General features: G+C 42.6%; 1 protein-coding gene across 1 annotated transcript; it reads left to right on the top strand.

Annotated features, from left to right (window-relative positions):
- Window positions 1-232: 232 nt before the first annotated feature.
- On the top strand, window positions 233-21,591 carry LOC120045121 (synuclein, alpha interacting protein). Its single transcript, XM_038990017.1, has 10 exons — window positions 233-319; window positions 13,043-13,140; window positions 13,425-13,497; window positions 13,621-14,465; window positions 14,578-14,757; window positions 15,180-15,293; window positions 16,076-16,201; window positions 18,087-18,256; window positions 20,066-20,155; window positions 20,276-21,591. The coding sequence occupies exons 2-10, from the start codon at window positions 13,084-13,086 to the stop codon at window positions 21,273-21,275; spliced, it is 2,655 nt and encodes an 884-aa protein (XP_038845945.1). The 5' UTR covers window positions 233-319; window positions 13,043-13,083; the 3' UTR covers window positions 21,276-21,591.
- The last annotated feature ends 591 nt before the right edge of the window (window positions 21,592-22,182 follow it).

The following is a 22,182-nucleotide window of genomic DNA, read 5'->3' as shown; positions in this document are numbered from 1 at the left end:
ACTTTGGAAATATGTTTGAAACCCCCATTTAATGCAAATGTCACTTAAATATGAACAAGTATAAACCATTGTTGATGTTTAGACAATCCTTTTTCATAAACAATATCATGAATAAATACAGGTTAATGAAACCTTTCTACTACTACGTCGGGGACTTTTATTTTTAACGTTTTCCAAAATAACGTGAACGGAAGTACTTTTATAATGTTGCTGATGAAACGCTGGTCCAGTCTGGGACCTCAAAAACAGCTGGAATCTGGAACTGAGCCTAGAAAATAGTCGAAGACAAAACCTGGGCATTAGCTAACTGAGCTAAAAGGTATTGTAAACGAAAACAATTATTTTTTATAATATTATATATTAAGCTATATGAGATTGTGTTTGTTGAATACTTGTGTAGCTATCTGCATCCCTCTTTTTGATGACCTGATTCGTTTCCAACTGCTCGCTAGCTAACGTTAGCTAAAAGGCTAACCTGCTTGCCTTGAGATGCTGGGGTCGATTGTCATTCCACAGAATGGTGATACTTGCTCAATTAGCTAGCAGTCAGACCTTTTTTCCGAGTGTCCAATTTTCACTGCCTATACTGCATGTTAATTAGCTTGCTAGTTAGACATTTAACGTGTGATGTAACTAACGTTAGCTAGCTTTTGTTTTCCAAATGCCAGCCAGCCATCAAGCTAGCTAGCTAACTAGGGACTCCATAAAAACACACCACTTCGCACGAAGATATTTTCTTAGCAGGTTCGGGAAATATTTTCGCTTACTACAAGCTTCACTCCGTTGATCTACGTGGGTGGAGTGGGGGTTTTTGTATTAGGAGACACCTTTTGGTAGTGTGCAACTGCAGCCTGCAATTCGGGGCGTTGCTGCATGTTCAGGAATGCCCCCCGTCGAGCATCCCATTGGTTCCTGCATGAACACCGCCCATCGAGCACCCCCATTTGTTCCTCAATGACTGCCAGGAGGCTAGGGCGACACCATGTCCTAGCTAGCTACCCTCCAAATACCAAAAATATAAATTTATTTTAGACCGGTCTAAAGAAGCATGATATGAAGGAAATGTAGTCTATTTCAGAAGAACAGAATAGCTTACTCTGAGTTGTCCTTATGTTAGGTTCTGATCTGGCTTTGCCAAAAATCTGTGGGCTACTCTAGTTCATTTAGCAGACAAGATTTGCTTAGAATTCTGTGGCATTATTTTATAGTATGAAGAATGAGAAAAAAGAAGAAACCCAAACACTGCTCTTGATAGTATCACTGCTCTTTAATAAGCTTTACTTATCGTCAGAGCTTTCTAGAATACAATTGAACAAAGCTGAATAAAATAGAAAGGATATTTTCTCCAAATGATTTGAGGGAGTGCGCACATGCGGCTATTCTGTGTTGAGCGGTTAACCTCTCTAGGGTACATGAGACGGTAGCGTCCCACCTCTTCAACAGCCAGTGAAACTGCAGGGCGCAAAATTCAAAACAACAGAAATCCCACAATTTAAAATTCCTCAAACATACATGTATTTTACACCATTTTAAAGATACACTTGTTGTAAATCCAGCCACAGTGTCCGATTTCAAAAAGGCTTTACGACGAAAGCAAACCAAACGATTATGTTAGGTGAGTGCCTATTCACAGAATAACACAGCCATTTTTCCGGCCAAAGAGAGGAGTCACAAAAAGCAGAAATAGAGATGAAATTAATCACTAACCTTTGATTATCTTCATCAGATGACACTTATAGGACTTCATGTTACACAATACATGTATGTTTTGTTCGATAAAGTGCATATTTATATCCAAAAATCTGAGTTTACATTGGCGCCTTACGTTCAGAAGTTCCAAAGCATCCTTTGATTTTGCAGAGAGCCACGTCAATTTACATGAATACTCATAATAAACATTGCTAAAAGATACAACTGTTATACATGGGATTTTAGATGCACTTCTCCTTAATGCAACCGCTGTGTCAGATTTCAAAAAAGCTTTACGGAGAAAGCAAACCATGCAATAATCTGAGTCGGCGCTCAGAGCCCAATCAAGACACAAATATATCCGTCATATTGTGCAGTCAACATAAGTCAGAAATAACATTATAAACATTCACTTACCTTTGATGATCTTCATCAGAATGCACTCCCAGGAATCCCAGTTCCACAATAAATGTTTGTTTTGTTAGATAATGTCCATCATTTATGTCCAAATTCCTCCTTGTTGTTCTAGCGTTCAGTACACTTTCCAAACTCACGACGCGCGGGCAAGTCCAGCGGAAAGTACGGACGTAAAGTTAAAAAAGTTATATTACAGTCCGTAAAAACATGACAAACGAAGTATTGAATCAATCTTTAGGATGTTTTTAACATAATTCTTCAATAATGTTCCAACCGGAGAATTCCTTTGTCTTCAGAAAAGCAAATGGAACGGGAGCTAACTCTCATGTGAAAGTGCATGGTCAGCTCGTGGCTGCTGGCAGACCTCTGACTCATTCCCCTCTCATTCGCCCCCACTTCACAGTAGAAGCATCAGACAAGGTTCTAAAGACTGTTGACATCTAGTGGAAGCCTTAGGAAGTGCAACATTATCAATATCCCACTGTATCTTCAATAGGAGCTGAGTTGAAAATCCACCAACCTCAGATTTCCCCCTTCCTGGTTGGATTTTTTCTCAGGTTTTTGCCTGCCATATGAGTTCTGTTATACTCACAGACGTCATTCAAACAGTTTTAGAAACTTCAGAGTGTTTTCTATCCAAATCTACTAATAATATGCATATTCTAGCTTTTATGGCTTTCTAGCAGGCCGTTTACTCTGGGCATGCTTTTCATCCGGACGTGAAAATACTGCCCCCTACCCCAAAGAAGTAAACAAAGAAATGGGTGTTGCTGTGTGCTTAATTTAGAGTTATTAATGTAACTTTAGTTGTTCTACAAATGTTGGGCTATATGTTTTGATGTTTAATACATTGTAAGGCTGCATGATGCGACTCTAATGATGATTTGAAAAAAGCTGCTTGAAAGGCATGAGCTCTGTTTTGTTTTTTTGCGCAGGGTGTACACACTTCATCAGTCACTCATTCACAATTTGACAAACACTTGATAATGCCTAGAATGTCACGGCGGCATCTCCTTTATGTTGCCGTAATGCACCCTAAAAGAATCCATGCCTTTTGCAGCCAGTGGCCGTTGTGCCTTTCTCCCTGAGTGCTGCGTGCTCGGTAGCACCTCACTAACATGGCTCTCCATCATGTGATCGGATCTTTCTCACAGGCTACAAGTGAAGACAGACACATCGGGACGCAACTGCGGGCGCCCTTATACAATTCCGAGGTGCATATTGAAGATATTGGAAGAACGGTCCACATTTACTTTTCGTCAGCCAACAAGATGAGTAGGCCTAACGAACAGCAAAAGCCCTAGCCCATGTCAATCTATATCCCCCATAGTACAAAAGTCAACCTATTCTGTGTGAGAGGATTATTCCAAACATAGTCTGGGATAGTTGCGGGATACGATAGATCCTAAATTAATACAACCACTAGCATCAAAAAACATTAATTGCGCAATGTGGCTGACACAACAGATCAGAATGTTTAGCTTAAAATGTTGATAAACTATTAGGCTATCTCTTCACATAAGCTCAGCAATGCGCACATGGCAGTAGGCTATAAGCGCAAATGTTCCATTGGCGGGAAAACACCATTCTCAAAAGTGACTGCAAATGCAATTATGCATGTAATGCTTTTATTTAGGGATGCACCGGTATGACATTTTTGGCCGATACCGATATCCAATATTTTCCTTGCCAAAAAATAACCGATACCGATATTAACATTTTTTGCGGACTTTTAAGCATTCTAGTACAGTTAAATAGTTGAAACACACACACTGACCAAAAAGTTATTTTGTTGGCATTTACGTATGTCCCCATCACCAGTAAAACATAATCAAAACGTATTTATTTTACTTACTTGCTGTGCTGTTTCGTTGTTCATTTGTTCAGATGTTTCATTCTCAACCAGGATTTTATCATACATGTCAAGCAGTAAAGTTTCAGCTCTGTCTGTACGTGGCCTCTCTTCCTCGGTGCGCACTGTCACTGTGTCCGTTTCCATCTTGTCCAGCTGTGTATGTAACATTTCACGTAAATCCCGTTTCTTGTCTGCATCGAAGTAGCGGTCCTTGCACCTAGCATCGAGCATGGTGGCGACACAGTAAAGAGGCTCAGAGAGAATACCACCGAATCGCTTGTTCACAGCCTCGAGTACTTTTGTAAGTTTTAACCCCACGTCTGTGTCGGCAGTATTGTTGAGCAGGCGTTTCAATGCTATGAGAGGGTATCACGTCTGCTGCAGATGCAGTTGATTAGCTTATTTCTCGAGTCAGTTGTTCGAATGGCGCTAGGAGGGGGTTCATGTTTCAAACATGTTCTCAAATGCCATTGAACTGGCAGCAGTGATATGAGAACCAGCATATTCTTGAGCATGCAATACAGCTTTCCTCAGTACGAAATCCTCGTCGACCCACTGCGCTGTCAGAGTCAGCATGCTCATGGGGCTGACATCGCTGGTCCAAATGTCAGTCGTGACACCTTAGCAAGTAGCATAACGAATTCCATTATCTTGGCATTAATGGATTTCGCCTTTCGAGTTGTCTCAGAATTTTTCTTACTCTTTCAAATGACTGCTCAACTTGAACTTGTTTAGTTGTTGGAAGTGTGCGTATGTTTTTCTGCGTTTGTTTTGTGTAGCGCTGTATTTTTCGTGGCGCCGTTACGTCATCTACTTACGTATGCACGTCAGCTATGACATCGGTTTTGCACATCAGCTTTAAGCTGGAAGCCGGGCCGATGTTGGCATTTTTAGCTAATATCGTCCGATTCCGATATGCTCACCAATTATATTGTGCATCCCTACTTTATGAAAGACCATTTTCCACCCCCATGCTAGTGACTAATGCTTAGAAATGATAATCCCAGATGTTGTGTATCGCTTTGAGCCAATCAGGTCGCAGTCTGTTGTTTACCCAAGGCTGAATGTAAGGTGCAACATCAGAAGGTAGCATTCCTACACATTAGTCACTCTAGCATGGTGGTGAAAATGGTGTTTCATAAAGAAAGTATGCATATTTTCCCAGTTTCTCTCTGCCTTCTCCCTATTTTAAAGCTAGTTAAGGAGGAATATGATGCCCCACTGGGGACACGAGTGTATTACTGGGAATGCACATTGAGCCTAGGCTTCCCAGGTCAACCTAAAATATTATCCCAGTTTGATTTGCTGCTTGTGTATTCATTCATATATATCAGCTAAAAATAGAACGTTATCATGTTTTGCTCACAGAGTAAAAAAAGCACATGGCTAGCTAGTTGTCTACAGTAGGTTCTACCATTTCACAATAGCCTATAATCACCTTTTTGGGTGGATTCTTGTTGTTTGGTTTACTGTTTGAACAGTCGCTGAGATTATATTTGGTTAGTAATGCAAAATAGGCTACTTTGATGACTAGCCTATAGATCAGATCAAGGAACCAAGCGACAACACTGCCCCCCTCAGCTGCGGAAGGAATGATATGGCGTGTCTCAATTTTCAGGTAGTAAGAGTATGTTGAATGCTGGAGCATATATTTTGTAACAAAAAACGACATTGCAACACTCTGTCTTCCGTCTGCGTAGAGCCTGTAGTAAGTGTGACCCTTTACTTGACCTCAGCCTAATTCTCCTAACATGCTACGCAAATTCTATTACGAAAAAGTCACTTTCGGTCATAGCTGTATTGAAGTAGCATGTTTTAGGCTATTCCAGCTAGGGAATGGGACTTGGCGGTTATTACTAATTACCACAGCCACAAAATCAAAATTGTCTATATTGTAAAAATTCATGAAAACAAACATATGATTTTTGGTCTTAATTTAAAGTTAAGGTTAGGCATACAGTTAACAGTGTGGTTAAGGTCAGGTTTAAGATCAGATTTTATGAAGCAACATTTTTGAAATAGACAGGGTTTATGACTTTATGGCTGTGGTAACTAGTGACGACCAGACTTAGCCTAGCTAGCGTACTAGCCTGGGAAGCCGCTAGTGTGCGCTATAGATAGTGGAGATCCATAGTGCCCATTAGTGGCTTCCCAGTTGTGCTATTTTGTTTGTTTTTTTGCGTTTTGTGTAACTTCTTTTTTAACTTATTGTGTACATAATGTTCCTGCTACCATCTCTTATGACGAAAAAAATTACTTCTCGACATCAGAACAGCAATTACTCACCGCGGACTGGAAGAAACTTTTTCCTTTAACGAGTCTGATGAGAAGGATATCCGGCTTTCACTGGAACAGGCCCAGATCCCCGCCTTTTGAGTGAAGAAAAGATGCAGGAAAAGGGGTCGCAGATCGGGCATCCTTCTGAAAATCCGTAGGCGAGCAAGTAAACTCCCACTGCCTTCCGTTCTTCTTGCTAACGTGCAGTCATTAGATAATAAAATTGATAACAGACGATTAAGATTATCCTATCAACAGGACATTAAAAACTGTAACATCTTATGTTTCACTGAGACGAGGCTGAAAGAAGATACGGACAATATAGAGCTAGCAGGATTTCCCATGCACCGGCAGAACAGAGAAGATGCTACATCTGGTAAGACAAGGGGTGGGGGGGGGGGGGGTCTATTTGTCAATAACAGCTGGTGCGCGATGTCTAATATTAAAGAAGTCTCGAGGTATTGCTCGCCTGAGGTAGAGTACCTTATGATAAGCTTTAGGCCACACTATCTACCAAGAGAGTTCTCATCTATATTATTCGTAGCTGTCTATTTACCACCACAGAATGAAGCTGGCACTAAGATCGCGCTCAACCAACTCTATAAGGCCATAAGCAAAGAAGAAAATGCTCACCCAGAAGCGGCGCTCTTAGTGGCCGGGGACTTTAATGCAGGCAAACTTAAATTGGTTTTACCACATTTTTACCTGCATGTCAAATGTGCAACCAGAGAAAACAATTCCTAGACCACCTTTACTCAACACACACAGAGATGCACACAAAGCTCTCCCCTGCCCTCAATTTGGCAAATCTTACCATAATTCTATCCTCCCAATTCCTGCTTACAAGCAAAAACTAAAGCAGGAAGTACCAGTGACTCGCTCAATACGGAAGTGGTCAGATGACGCGGATGCTACACTACAGGACTGTTTTGCTAGAACACAGACTGGAATATGTTCCGGGATTCATCCAATGGAATTGAGGAGTACACCATCTCAGTCATCGGCTTCATCAATATGTGCATCGACAACGTCATCCCCACAGTGGCTGTACGTACATATCCCAACCAGAAGCCATGGATTACAGGCAACATCCGCATCAAACTAAAGGCTAGAGCTGCCGCTTTCAAGGAGTGGGAGATAATCCGGGTGCTAAGAAATCCCGCTATGCCCTCAGACGAACCATCAAACAAGCAAAGCGTCAATACAGGATTAAGATTGAATCCTACTACACCGGCTCTGACGCTCGTCGGATGTGGCAGGGCTTGAAAACTATTACGGGCTACAAAGGGAAACCCAGACGCGAGCTGCCCAGTGACGTGAGCCTACCAGATGAGCTAAATGCCTTTTATACTCGCTTCAAGGCAAGCAACATTGAAGCATGCACGAGCGCACCAGCTGTTCTGGATTACTGTGTGATAATGCTTTCCGTAGCCGATGTGAACAAAACCTTTTAAACAGGTCAACATTCACTAAGCCGCTGGGCCAGACAGATTACCAGGAGGTGTACTCAGAGCATGCACGTTCGTCAGAACAACAACCTCTCCCTCAATGTGAGCAAGACTAAGGAGCTGGTCGTGGACTACAGGAAAAGGCGGGCCGAACAGGCCCCCATTAACATCAACGGGGCTGTAGTGGAGTGGGTCGAGCGTTTTCAAGTTCCTTGGTGTCCACATCAACAAGGGCCAAGCTTCCTGCCATCCAGGGCCTATATAATAGCCGGTGTCAGAGGAAAGCCCTTAAAATTGTCAGGGACTCCAGTCACTCAAGTCATAGACTGTTTTCTTTGCTACCGCACAGCAAGCGGTACAGGAGCGCCAAGTCTAGGACCAAGAGGCTCCTCAACAGCTTCTACCCCCAAGCCATAAGACAAAGCAGAAACATGTTTTTAGAAATATTTACACATTTATATATAAAAAAAAACGGAAATATCACATAAGTATTCAGGCCCTTTACTCAGTACTTTGTTGAAACACCTTTGGCTGCGATTACAGCCTTGAGTCTTCTTGGGTATGACTCTACAAGCTTGGCACACCTGTATTTGGGGAGTTTCTCTCATTCTTCTCTGCAGATCCTCTCCAGCTCTGTCAGGTTGGATGGGATGCGTCGCTGCACAGCTATTCTCAGGTCTCTCCAGAGATGTTTGATCGGGTTCAAGTCCGGGTTCTGGCTGGGCCACTCAAGGACATTCAGCGACTTGTCCCAAAGCCACTCCTGCGTTGTCTTGGCTTTGTGCTTAAGGTCTTTGTTCTGTCCTGAGCGCTCTGAAGCAGGTTTTCATCAAGGATCTCTCTGTACATTGCTATGTTCATCTTTCCCTCGATCCTGACTAGTCTCCCAGTCCCTGCCGCTGAAAAACATCCCCACAGCATGATGCTGCCACCACCATGCTTCACCGTAGGGATGGTGCCAGGTTTCCTCCAGACGTCTCTTGGCATTCAGGCCAAAGAGTTCAATCTGGGTTTCATTTATCAGACCAGAGAATCTTGTTTCTCATGGTCTGAGATTCCTTTAGGTGCCAAACTCCTGTCATGCGGGCTGTCATGCCTTTTACTGAGGAGTGGCTTCTGTCTGGCCACTCTACGATAAAGGCATGATTGGTGGAGTGCTGCACAGATGGTTGACCTTCTGGAAGTTTCTCCCATCTCCACAGAGGAATGCTGGAGCTCTGTCAGAGTCACCATGGGGTTCTTGGTTACCTCCCTGACCAAGGCCCTTCTCCCTCGATTGTTCAGTTTGGCCGGGCGGCCAGCTCTAGGAAGAGTCTTGGGGGTTCCAAACTTCTTCCATTTAAGAATGATGGAGGTTACGGTGTTCTTGGGGACCTTCAATGTTGCAGACATTTTTTGGTACCCTTCCCCAGATCTGTGCCTCGACACAATCCTGTCCTGGAGCTCTACGGACAATTCCTTCGACCTCATGGCTTGGTTTTTGCTCTGACATGCACTGTCAACTGCGGGACCTTATATAGACAGGTGTGTACCTTTCCAAATCATGTCTAATTAATTGAATTGTAGCTTTAACTAGCTACTGACTTTAGAAAGCTTTTCAGTTTGCACATGATCTAGCCTATATTTTCATTTAAATTAATTTAGCTAATAGGCTAATCTTGTAGCGAATGAAAAGGCAGCCTATTATTTATAGATTTCCCGACAGCCAATGAACTGTAATCCTAGACCTACATTCTCAGATTATGCAGTTCCTGACACAATATTGGCAGCCATACAGTTTCCACCGGAAATGCTGTTTTTTGTTCTTCTCTCAATATCTGCATCCCAAGTTGCACCCTATTCCTGACCCTATGTAGTGCACTTCTTTTGCGCAGGGCCCATATGGTATCGCACTAAATAGGGAATAGGGTGCCATTTTGTGACTCGTGTAGCCTAAGTCAGTGAGGCTGCCTGAATCCAGTGTGTGGATTCAGGCACCATTGTTTTCAAGATTCAAGGCAATCATTTTCTGTAACACTGCTAGGGCTGGCCTCAACTAAAAAACATCTTGGTTGACCGAGAGTCGGCCTCTTCTTTCGACCAATCGATTGGTCTAAATGTTTAAGCGTATTTTTCCATATCTAGACAGATGCACCTTATGTGTTTCTATAAAATCAACCACATATGCACTGAGGTTGTCTAATGCTTTACGCATTAATTTGATTAATTAAAACACACAAATGACTCAAATCAAATGTATTTATATAGCCCTTCTTACATCAGCTGATATCTCAAAGTGCTGTACAAAAACAGCTCAAAGAGCTCGATGGTTACGCTGTTTAAAAAAAAAAAGACAGCGAGTGCCTGTGTGACTGGCTCACGTTGTCTTGCTCTCCTCCCTACTTCAGCGAAAAGGCACCACAGCACAGCAAGTGTTTATTTACGCTGTCCGTGCTGAAGCTGCAACATCATTTCAGCCATTTAGTTTCTTACTTGTTTGTGACTGAGAAATTCTGTTACCGTAATCCCTAATTTGTTTTGGGATTATTCTACAATGTAGATTATTCCCTCAAACCTTGCTCTCTTTGCATGAAACATGTAAGCATCGCATGTATGTCACCAATAGGACCTGACCTATAGCCTTTCATGATCACATCAATAAATTGGTTATAACAACCTCAACACAGTAACACGTGACAGCAACATGGATGATGAGGAAGTGAAAAATAAACTCGAAACAGGTGAATGTTTACTGGTTGCTCAGGAGGGAAAGGGGAAGTCAGATCTGTGGAAGACATTTAACTTAGTTGTGGAAACTACTGGAGATCAACAAAAAGGAGGGTATAGGAGCACGTGTTGCGTGAGTATTATGTGTGCCAAACAGCTGCTGTTAGATTACAATATTATTACTTTTTCTGACCATTTAGAAACGGTGTAAACAACACTAAATAAATAAGTTTACCAGAGTCTGTTCTAATGAGGAAAAAATAAATATATATAAAGCCTTTTATTTCAGCAGACTAAAAACAGTTGCATACATTCGTGGATTGTGGTTTATTTATTGTTTTGGCTAATTATTCAAAGCACCCTTTTATTTAATTTTAAAACTAAAATGCTTCATTGCATTTCAAAGCATGTATGTATCCTATACTGTTTGATGGCATGAACAAATAAATGATTGATTGATATAGTAGCCTATATATTGAACTATAGGCCAAAGTAAGACTAAACAGGATGCGCTCTTAATGCTACTGCTTGATGTTGGTTACACATGGCTACTATACATGCCTACTAATGACAACGACATTGCTTATTATTATAATGATCATAATAACCGTAAGAAGGAGATCAAGAAAAAGGAGGGTATAGGAGCAAGAGCTGTGTCCATTTGTACCGGTGTGCGTACTGGCGGCAGAGAAGTCAGGCGCAGGAGAGCGAAAACAGATTTACAACGGTGTCGTTTAATAAACATAAAAACCACCGTAAACATAACAATCAATGAATGGGTCAAACAAAACCCGGTATCCACCAGCATAACGTACACAAGCACTACAAGAAACAATTCCGGACAAGGACATGGGGGAAACAGAGGGTTAAATACACAACATGGAATTGAAACCAGGTGTGAGGGAAGACGAGACAAAACCAATGGAAAATGAAAGGTGGATCGGCGATGGCTAGAAGGCCGGTAACGTTGGCTGCCGAACGCCGCCCAAACCAGGAGAGGGACCGACGTCGGCGGAAGTCGTGACACCATTACAATATTTTTCCTGCCTGTTTGCAACAGTGTAAACAACACTAAATCAATTTGTAAGTAATACCAGTCTGTTCTAACAAAAATTGTAAAGCCTTTATTACAGCATAGCACAGATTTAAAACAGCTGCATCTGGGGAATTGCTTTATCCAACATTTTTCCATTTGCATGAGGCTTGGTGCTCACGGAATCAGTAGGCTATTAAACAAACACTCAAACAGGCAACAGAAGCAAGATCTGTCTTATTTCTGTAGATATACAGTACCAGTCAAAAGTTTGGACACACCTACTCATTTATTTTTACTATTTTCTACAATGTAGAATAATAGTGAAGATATAAACTATGAAATAACACATATGGAATCATGTAGTAACTGAAAAAGTGTTAAACAAATCAAAATATGTTTGAGATTCTTCAAAGTAGCTACCCTTTGCCTTTGACAGCTTTGCACACTCTTGGTATTCTCTCAACCAGCTTCATGTGGTAGTCACCTGGAATGCATTTCAATTAACAGGTGTGCCTTGTTAAAAGGTAATTTGTGGAATTTCTTTCCTTAATGCGTTTGAGCCAATCAGTTGTGTTGTGACAAGGTAGGGGTGGTATACAGAAGACCAAGTCCATATTATGGCAAGAACAGCTCAAATAATAAAGAGAACAGCTCAAAGTTTGGATGTCTTCACTATTATTCTACAGTGTAGAAAATAGTCTAAATAAACAGTGGGTATGACCAAATTTTGACTGATACTGTAAATGGATGATTTATAAAGCCAGGCACATATAACAGTATTGTATTGATTATAGGCCTAATTAAGTCAGGGTTTATTCTCTCAATTTTCTTAGACAATTAGGCTAAGGAAGGGCTGCTCCTTGTCTCTGCTGCCTCCGCTGCATTGTTCTCAATCCCAATATGCTGGTTAACTATGCTATTATGCATATAGCAACAAAGGGAAAGGCACCAATTCTACAGGACACTGAAGATTGTTTCAGAACTGCGGACAGCGACCGTATCCAAAATAATATTTGATTTATTAGTGTAGCACCATTATTTTTACATAATACAACTATATACAATTTCAGTATCACATGTCTTACAGTGATGGGCTCTGCCATCCCCGCGGCCTCTGCAATGGATTAGTCCATTGAGACAGGTGCGAATCAGACGGGTGTCTTGTGCACCATGAAAAAGTAATCATAATTGCGACTGCTTGACTAAAGAAATCTGTCGACCAGCAGCCTATCGACCAATCAATCGACAAGTCAACTAAATGGGGTCAACCCTAAACACTGCACAGCTAATCACATTACGTTGAACATTCTAAGTCAGTCACCTAAAGGATTTAGCCTGTAGACGTTGATCAGCTTTGTTGGGTGACTTTTGGATCGAGACAGTTCAAACAGCCACTCCAGGTCATAGAAACTTGGTCATCACAGATTTGCAGGAAGTGGCCTATAGTCAAATGTGTGTCCCAAATGGCATCCCATTTGGGCCCTGGTCAAAGTAGTGCACTCAATATGGAATAGGGTGCTATTTAAGACACAGTCCAGATCTATAAATCACAAAGTTGTCTTTACTTAGGCTGTAAATGAATGTGGAATGCTAATATCAGGCTTTATCAAACAGGTTGCTTCTCACTAGGGTGTCAAGAATAATGCTGACTGAAGATGGATGCTCCTGAATACTTGGATTTGGATGAGATTGACTTCACTGATGATTCAGTGGTGAGTAAAAGTCCAAAACTCAGGTTGTTCTACAAGAAATAGTTACACACCATCTGGCTATGCCAGGGGGTGTAATATAGTCTATGGGGCAGTTTCCTGGACATAGGTTAAACCTAATCTCCATTGTTTGCTTTTTAGTCCAGGACTAGTCTTAATCTGTGTCGTCTGGGGAAACCACCTCTATATGTACTCTACCTCTATAAGTACTTTCTAGGCTACAGTTAATATTTCAATGTGATAAGCGCTTATAAACAAACATGTTGATGGTCTCTTCCCTGTAAAAGTATTCTGTGACATCCTTGAAGAACATTCCAGAGCTGTCCAGAAGAAACGATGGTCAGGGAGAAGAAAGACAAGGTGGGGCCTGTAGGCTATTATTGTAAATGCATTCAAAAAAAAGGTATGCCTTATTATTTTGTAGCACTACAGGTAGCCTAAATGGCAGATAGAAACGTTTTTGTTTTATTTTACCATCTTTAGCCCCAGCCATCAACTGGAGCCGTGGTGTGTCGTCACATAGTGGCGGTGGAATCAAGCCGACCGGCATCGCCGACGTCCACAGCAAATTCCGACCTGTGAAGAGGGTCTCGCCACTCAAACATCAACCGGAGACCTCTGACAACGAGAGTGACAACGAGGCTCAGGCTCACAATGGGGAAGGCAGCAGCAAAGAAGAAGCCTCAGACAAAACACCTGCAGCCTGCGAAGGCCAGGGTTTTAAAGCCAAGAGCCTGGGTACCGGAGGAGCTCTTTTTGGGGAGCTGGAGCACTACGACCTGGACATGGATGAGATACTGGACGTGCCTTACATTAAATCCAGCCAACATGTCTCTACTCTTCCCAGAGTTCCCCATGACAAAAGGACGGTGGGCGGCGGTGGCAACGCCAGTGACAGGTGCCACGGCGTTAAGACCTCAACACTTACCCAGCCTGAGAGCCTTGCGAGTGTCACCCAGTACTGTATGCTTTCGCCCGTCAAGTGGTCTGATATGAGGAAGTTGAAATCTCTGGACCCGGACAATCACCGGCCACCCACTGGGGGCTATGACCACTCCACACCAGGATCACTTAGCAGTTCCTCTGCCTCAGACATGGATAAACTTTTAGCCAACAGGGGCTACCCAGAGACACAGGCACACAAGACAGGGGCTGACACCCCTGGGAGCAGCCAGGCTATGATGTTCCCCCTCCAGGGCTGTGCTGGGTCTAGGCAGGACAGCAGTAAGACCTGGAATGGTACAAGACTGCACGGAGAGTGTGATGACGAGACCAAGAAATCCCAGAACATCATCAATATCATCCGAGAGGGGCAGATTTCTCTGTTGGTAAGTCAACAATATGGGAAAAGCCATAACAATATAGTTGTAGGCTATATGAACAATACCATTTTGTATCAGCAACTCGCTGAGTGTTATTCCTGATGTTCTCTGTCCACAGCCTCACCTGGCGGCTGATAACCTGGAGCTGATCCAGGACGAGGAGGGGAACAACCTGCTCCACATCTCTGCGTCCCAGGGCCACGCTGACTGCCTGCAGCATCTCACCTCCCTCATGGGAGAGGACTGCCTCAACGAGCGCAACAACCACCAGCTTACACCTGCTGGGCTCGGGGTGAAGGTGAGTGAGGGGTTAGAGGACGGGTGAGAGATTGGGTCAGGGCCTCTAGAAAACATAACTTGTGGACATGGCGAATCAACCATGTCCAATCATGTCCACCTACCATGTCAACCAAGGCAGACGTCTAGGTTTCATTCTAAATGGCACCCTATGGGCCCCAGTCTAAAGTACTGCGCTATATAGTGAAAAGGGTGCCATTTGGAACGAATGCCTACTAGAGTTGGTTGTTAGTTAAGACCTTGATATTCCTGTGGGGAAAGATGACACCATGTCTCCGGCTGTGCAAGTCTGGGTTTTGGATACTTATCTGTATTTTTCACATTTACCCTCTTTCTTTCCTTGTCTTCAATGAAAGAGCATCAGGACAGTGTCTATATCAAACTGATCTACAGAATAACTTGTGCGTGTTTGTGTGCGTGCAGAACGGCCATTTGGAGTGTGTGCGCTGGATGGTGAGTGAGACGGAGGCCATCGCCGAGCTGAGCTGTAGCCGAGAGCACCCCAGTCTCATCCACTACGCAGCCCGCTACGGACAGGTGAGGGAGACGCACACCGTTTTATAACCGTATCATTGGGGAAATCATAAACGGTCACCTTTATTCGACAAGTACATTTACATGTACCATGAACCGAAAATACATACCGAATCGAGACAAAAGAACCTACACATAATCTACATACAGTATATACAACATAGATACAGTAAAAACAAAACAATTACACATAAGAGATATATATATATATATATATATATATATATATATATATATATATATATATACACAACGTTAATACTGCAATATCTAACTTTTTGGGCAACCAATTCACATAGAAATGTGGGTTATAGATCTGTCATTCTTATTGAAAGCAAGTCTAAGAAGCGGTAGATCTGTTCTATGTGCACTAGTTCAGTGCTTCATGTGCTTAAGTTTAGTTTTTGAGTCTTACTTTCGGGTTTTGTACACCAGTTGAAAATGCAATATTTTTGGTTATGGAAAAGTTATTTCACAGTTGTTTAGATGAGACAATGATTCTCTACACTATACTTGCTTGTTTTGTAAAATGTACACAGAAATTAGGCTATTAAGTTAACTATTGGGATTTTAGCAACCAGGAAATGGCGGAGCGATTTCTGCGTAGTGCATCTTTTAAGTGTGGAAATATATACAGTATATTGCAGTGTGCTCATCACTGCAGCATTTCTGTCACCGCAATATCTATCCATACTTAATATATGGTATGACTTTTGAATCCCATTTTCTTTAATCTTTTTTTGTATATATTTTGTCCTTTTGGATGTTCATGATCTCTCTTTTAGGAAAAGGTTCTGCTGTGGCTGCTCCAATTCATGCAAGAGCAAGCCATTTCTCTGGACGAAGTGGACCAGTACGGAAACAGTGCAGTGCATGTAGCTGCTCAGTACGGCCATCTCACTTGCATTCAGGTATGTGGTCCTCTGTGGCTGTTGGTAAAGCATGGTGCCTTCGAACAAGGTATGGTAGTAGGTGCTAGGCGCACCGGTTTATGTCAAGAACTGAAATGCTGCTGGGCTTTTCACACTCAACTGTTTGCCATGTGCTTCAAGAATGTTCTTTTTGAAGATATCGATATATATACATAGTGAACAAAAATATAAATGCAACGTGCAACAATTTCAAAGATTTTACTGAGTAAGAAATAAATCCACTAGGCCATAGTCTATTATCTATTATGTTTGAGAGGCTTCCATTAAAGAACATCCTCTGTGTTCTGTTAGTCAAGTAACTCTTTATCCACATTATAGCAGGGGGTGTAAAGCAATAACACATATGTTTTTCCAGCAGCAGAATGATCGATAATGTCAACAACATGTCAACACCTCTAACAAGACAGCACCCACAATAATTTTTATCAATTTCTCTCAGCCAATCATCAGTCATTTGTGTAAGTGCTGTGCTTGAGTGTCCTTCCCTATAAGTGTGCTGAAAGTCTGTTGTCAATTTGTGTACTGTGAAATAGCATTGTATCTGGTAAAACACCATTTTTTTCCAGAAGTTTACTAAGGGTTGGTAACAGGCTGATTTGTCAGCTATTTGAGCCAGTAAAGGGGGCTTTACTATTTATTCTTGGGTAGCGGAATGACTTTAGCTTCCCTCCAGGCCTGAGGGAACACACTTTCTAGTAGGCTTAAATTGAAGATGTGGCAATTAGGAGTGGCAATATCGTCTGCTATGATCCTCAGTAATTTTCCATCCAGATTGTCAGACACCGGTGGTTTGTCATTGTTGATAGACAACAATACTTTTTTCACCTCTTCCACACTAACTTTACGGAATTAAAAAATACAATTCTTGTCTTTCCTAATTTGGTCCGATATACTTGGATGTGTAGTGGTCAGCGTTTGTTGCTGGTATGTCATCCCCAAGTTTGCTTATCTTGCCAATGGAAAAAGTAATTAAAGTAGTTGGCAATATCAGTGGGCTTTGTGACGAATGAGCCATCTGATTCAATGAATGATGGAGCCGAGTTGGCTTTTATTTAAATTTAAGGTGCCCCAAAGCTTTTTACTATAATGTTTTTATATCATTTTTCTTTGTTTCATAAGTTTATTTTTATTTACTTTAGTCACATGATTTCTTAATTTGCAGTACATTTGCCAACCATACTTATTTGCCATAGTTTTGCCTCATCCCTCTCAACCATACAATTTTTAAATTCCTCTTTGATTCAAGAGGATCTAACAGTTTTTACAGTCATTTTATTACTGGGTGCATACTTATTAGTAACTGGAATAAGCAATTTCGTAAATGTGTCAAGTGCAGCGTCTGGTTGCTCCTGGCTTTCTTAATCAACAGCAGGAAACAGGAGTAATATATCCGGCCCGCCTCCTCATTCTAATGTGCCCTTGTCTATAAAAGAGAGTATCTGGACTTTAGACTATGCTTTTACAAAATAGAATGAGGATGCGGGCCGGATATACTACTCATGATTAGTGTCCTGCTGTTGATTCAGCAAGCCAGACGTATCAAAAGTACTGTCGGTGACCACATTAACTATGTTTCAGAGAGACAAGCTGGGCCTAGGAAACATTGAAAACACTGCTTTACTTTGTTTCTGCACTTCTATGTACGTTAGAGAATACAGATTTCATTTGCATGTTTTGTTGTTAAACTAAGTTGTTTTAGAGGAAGAATACTGGACGATAAGGACATTTGTAAATTTACTTTTTGGATGTTTGCCCATCCGTTTGCACAAAATGCTTTCTGTACCAATTTCTTGAACATCTATTCATTATTTTGGTAAGGCTTCAAAGCTGAACTGAACTGACAAAGCAGCATGTCTTTCCTCAGACCCTGGTGGAGTACGGCTCCAATGTCACCGTGCAGAACCAGGGCGGCGAGAGGCCTTCCCAGAGCGCTGAGCGGCAGGGCCACACCACCTGCGCCCGCTACCTGGTGGTGGTGGAGACGTGCATGTCGCTGGCCTCCCAGGTGGTCAAGCTCACCAAGCAGCTCAACGAGTGAGTGGGAGGTTCCTGTCTGACTCTTTTTTGATCTATCCCAAAAAGCATCCTATTGCATACATATAGTGCACTACTTTTGACCAGAGGCCTATTGGTCCTGGTCAAAAGTAGTTCCCTATGTAGGGAGCAGGGTGTTATTCTGGATGCGGCCTTTAACTCACCTCAGATTACTTGTGTTGTCTGAAATTACTCCCTGTTCCCTATATAGTACTATTAGCAGAGTTTTGCATTTGAGTCACATGACTTGGACTCAAGTCTCAAATTTGATGACTTGAGACTCAACTTAATAGAAAATAAAATTACTTAATACTTGATTTGGACTCTCAAGACTTGAGACTGATGACTTGAAATTATCCGGCCAGGTTTTGTAACATTTTGTCACTCATTGTGGCACAGAGTCTCCGTGGATCACTCTCCATGCAGCCAGAGACAGTAGCCACAGCATCGCCTTAGCAAAAAAAGGCAACAGATTGGCTAGTGAAATGCACACTCGACCCTCAACACAGGTCGGGTGAGCTAGCGAACAGATTGCTGATTTGCTGTACAGATGCAGCGCAAACATGAAATGGTAGTGAGAGAGGATTGCCATAATAACTAAATATGCAGCTCCCCCAAAAATTGGTGATCAAGAATATTAACTGCAGGCAGCCTATTGGTTAAGAACGTTGGGCCAATAACAGAAAGGTTGTTGGTTCGAGTCCTCGAGCTGACTAGGTGAAAAATCTGTCTGCCCTTGAGCAAGGCACTTAACCCAAATTGCTCCTGTAAGTCGCTCTGGATAAGTGCATCTGTTAAGTAATTAAAATGTAAATGAAAGTTCACCAGCAATGGGGCATCAAGGAACAATTAATAGCATAGGCTTACTGGTCTTTTGGTATGTCAAAATTGCTTGAAATTGATAGTTTACTTATGAATCTTGCATTTGGAATTTGATGTTAAAATTAATTATTACTGTGGCGCAATTCTCGCCAGTGTAGAGAGCTTTGTTTCCTTGTCAAAATGGTTGCTGTTGCTTTCACATGTTTTAAATGCATACATGGTAAATCTACATTTCATCTAATCCGACAATAATTGCTAGCGTTGCATCATTCCATGCCCGTACTGTTTATTGCAACACTTTGACTTTTCTGTTTGATACGATACATTTTAATTGACCATTTCTTACACTCTGAGGCGGCGCGAGGTTTATTGTTCACATGAGCGCTTGTGAGACTCATGTGGTGGAAGTTCTGTTTATTTAATTCAATGTATCGTTTCCTTTGCTCATATTTCCCTGTTTATGTCGGAGTTCCGTGTGTCTGTGTCCTATGTCTCTGTCATTCTGCTTGCGCCCACCTCAGTGTGCATTCTAGGCTACGTGGACTGTGCGCCACACTTTGGAGTCAGTACAGTGCACGAGAGAAAATTATTGTTCCATGTATGAATGTTGATGAAATATTATGTATGTACCATTGTTACAACACTTGTGACTCGAATAGTAGTGACTTGGTCTCACCTCTGGCTATCAGTGCACTTCGTCTCTGGTCAGAAGTAGTGCACTACATGGGGAATAGGGTGCCATTTGGGATGCACATAAACCTAGTCTTTACACCAATGTGGATAAAAATAAATAATAATTTCTTTAAAAGGGTGTAATAACCGCAGTATTCAGAAAATGTAAATTTTTAGCATGCAAACTTCTTCTATACAGCGTTTTGGAAATGGAGATGCACTGAGGATTTTCTGGAGGTTCATTTTAATGAATCGATGTTTTAAAAATGAAGATTTCCATAGCTGGTTAATTTACCTTGCCTGCAAAAATTTCAGACAAGCAACAAAGACGACTGCTCTACAGAATCAAGTTCAGCTACACCTGGATCCCTCAAAAGCAGAGGGAACTTTGCCACGATCGCCCAGGTCTGATCTTCCACCACATACTGTACTGTACACCATTCACCGTCTACACATTGATTACAAGCACGTACATGTAAATTAAATATACCCAAATCAGTCATTTCTGTCTTTTTTGATGATCAGCTCCCATGTCCCGTCTGTGGAGGCGTGGCCTGAGATGACCCTGACCGCAGAGGGGACCCCCGGGGATGGCCACTGGATCCTGAGGCAGAGGAGCGTCGACTCAGACACCGTCCTGCGCCAACTGCTGGGTAAAGACATCTCAGACAAGGTGTGCACCAAGGAGAAGCTGTCCCTGGAGTTCCAGGAGGGCTCCAGAGCGGGGCCTCCTAGTCTGAACGGGGCCAACCCTGGGCCCCTGCGCAGGATGGGGGTGGTAGAAAGACGGGAGCTGAAGTTGGCCAGACTCAAGCAGATCATGCAGCGCTCTCTCAGCGAGTCCGACTCGGACACCTACCCCCCTGAAGAGGCCAAACATGGGCCACCCCCAGGGGTGCGCCTAGAGAGACCCAGCCACCTGCCCATCGCAGAGAGCGAGGAGCCTGTCGGCAGCCTGCATCTGGGCATGAAGAAGCACACCTCGACCACCGAGCACAAGTCAGCTTTCACCCTCAGCACCTCCAAGTCCATGGATGGATATCCCTCGCCCACATCGGACAAAAGCGAGCTTGACGCTGACGGGAAACCGGAGGCCGGTGGAGATTTCCCCGACTACAACAATGGACAAAAGACCACGACGAGCCCCAAAAGTGCACTCAAATCGCCTACCTCTCGAAGGAAGACCTCCCAGAACCTGAAACTGAGGGTGACCTTTGATGAGCAGGTGGTTCACAAGACGGGGCCACCAGAGAGTGAGCCGCCCAAGGGTGCCCACAGTAAAGAAGGAGCCGGAGGTAGGACTCCCACAGGGTCCGAGACGGTGAAGCGTCCGTTCGGGACATTCCGCTCCCTAATGGAATCGCTGAGTGGAAATCAGAACAGCAACAATAATAATGTCCAAACGTCTCCCTCTGTCAAACAGTCAAGCTGTGTTGTGTCCCAGGGCTCGCCTGGCAGGAAAACTGAGGTTAAAACCAGTCCATGTGGGCACTCCAAGGGCAAGAGCAAAGCTAGTGCTGTTTAGGGGCCTTGTTTTTTTTTTTGGTTAAAGGACCAAAAAAAAGCATTGTACTTTCTCTCACAGTATTTGATCATCTTGACAATATTTTAGTAACTGAAGTGTCCTCTGAAGTATCCAATACAATTGTATTTGAGTATGTATACTTATGCACACACAGTTATACCATTTGGTAATACAATCTGTGGTTTTTCTCATGCACTTAATGTGCACTAGCACAAAGCGTATACACTGAATAAAAATATAAACGCAACATGCAACAATTTCAAAGATTTTACTGAGTTACTGTTCTTATAAGGAAATCACTCAATTGAAATGAATTCATTAGGCACTAATCTGTGAATTTCACATAACTGGGAATAGAGATATGCATCTGTTGGTCACAGATACCTTTAAAAAAAAAAAAAAAAATAGGGGGCGTGGATCACAAAACCAGTCCGTATCTGGTTTAACCACAATTTGCCTCATGCAGTGTGACATTTCCTTCACATAGAGTTGATAAGACAGTTGATTGTAGCCTGTGGAATGTTGTCCCACTCCTCTTCATTGGCTGTGCGAAGTTGCTGGAAATTGGCGGGACATGGAACATGCTGTCGATCCAGAGCATCCGAAACATGCTCAATGGGTGACATGTCTGGTGAGTATGCAGGCCATGGAAGAACTGGGACAGCTTCCAGGAATTGTGTACAGATCCTTGCGACATGGGGCTGTTCATTATCATGCTGAAACATGAGGTGATGACAGTGGATGAATGGCACGACAATGGGCCTCAGAATCTCGTCACGGTATCTGCATTCAAATTGCCATCGATAAAATGCAGTTGTGTTCATTGTCCGTATCTTATGCCTGCCCATATAATAACCCCATCACAACCATGGTGCACTATTCACAACGTTGACATCAGCAAACCGCT

This window comes from Salvelinus namaycush, chromosome 1 (assembly GCF_016432855.1).
Source record: "Salvelinus namaycush isolate Seneca chromosome 1, SaNama_1.0, whole genome shotgun sequence".
NCBI classification, from domain to species: Eukaryota; Metazoa; Chordata; class Actinopteri; order Salmoniformes; family Salmonidae; genus Salvelinus; species Salvelinus namaycush.
Note: the sequence above shows the minus strand (reverse complement) of the source record. Positions and strands in the feature narration are given on the sequence as shown.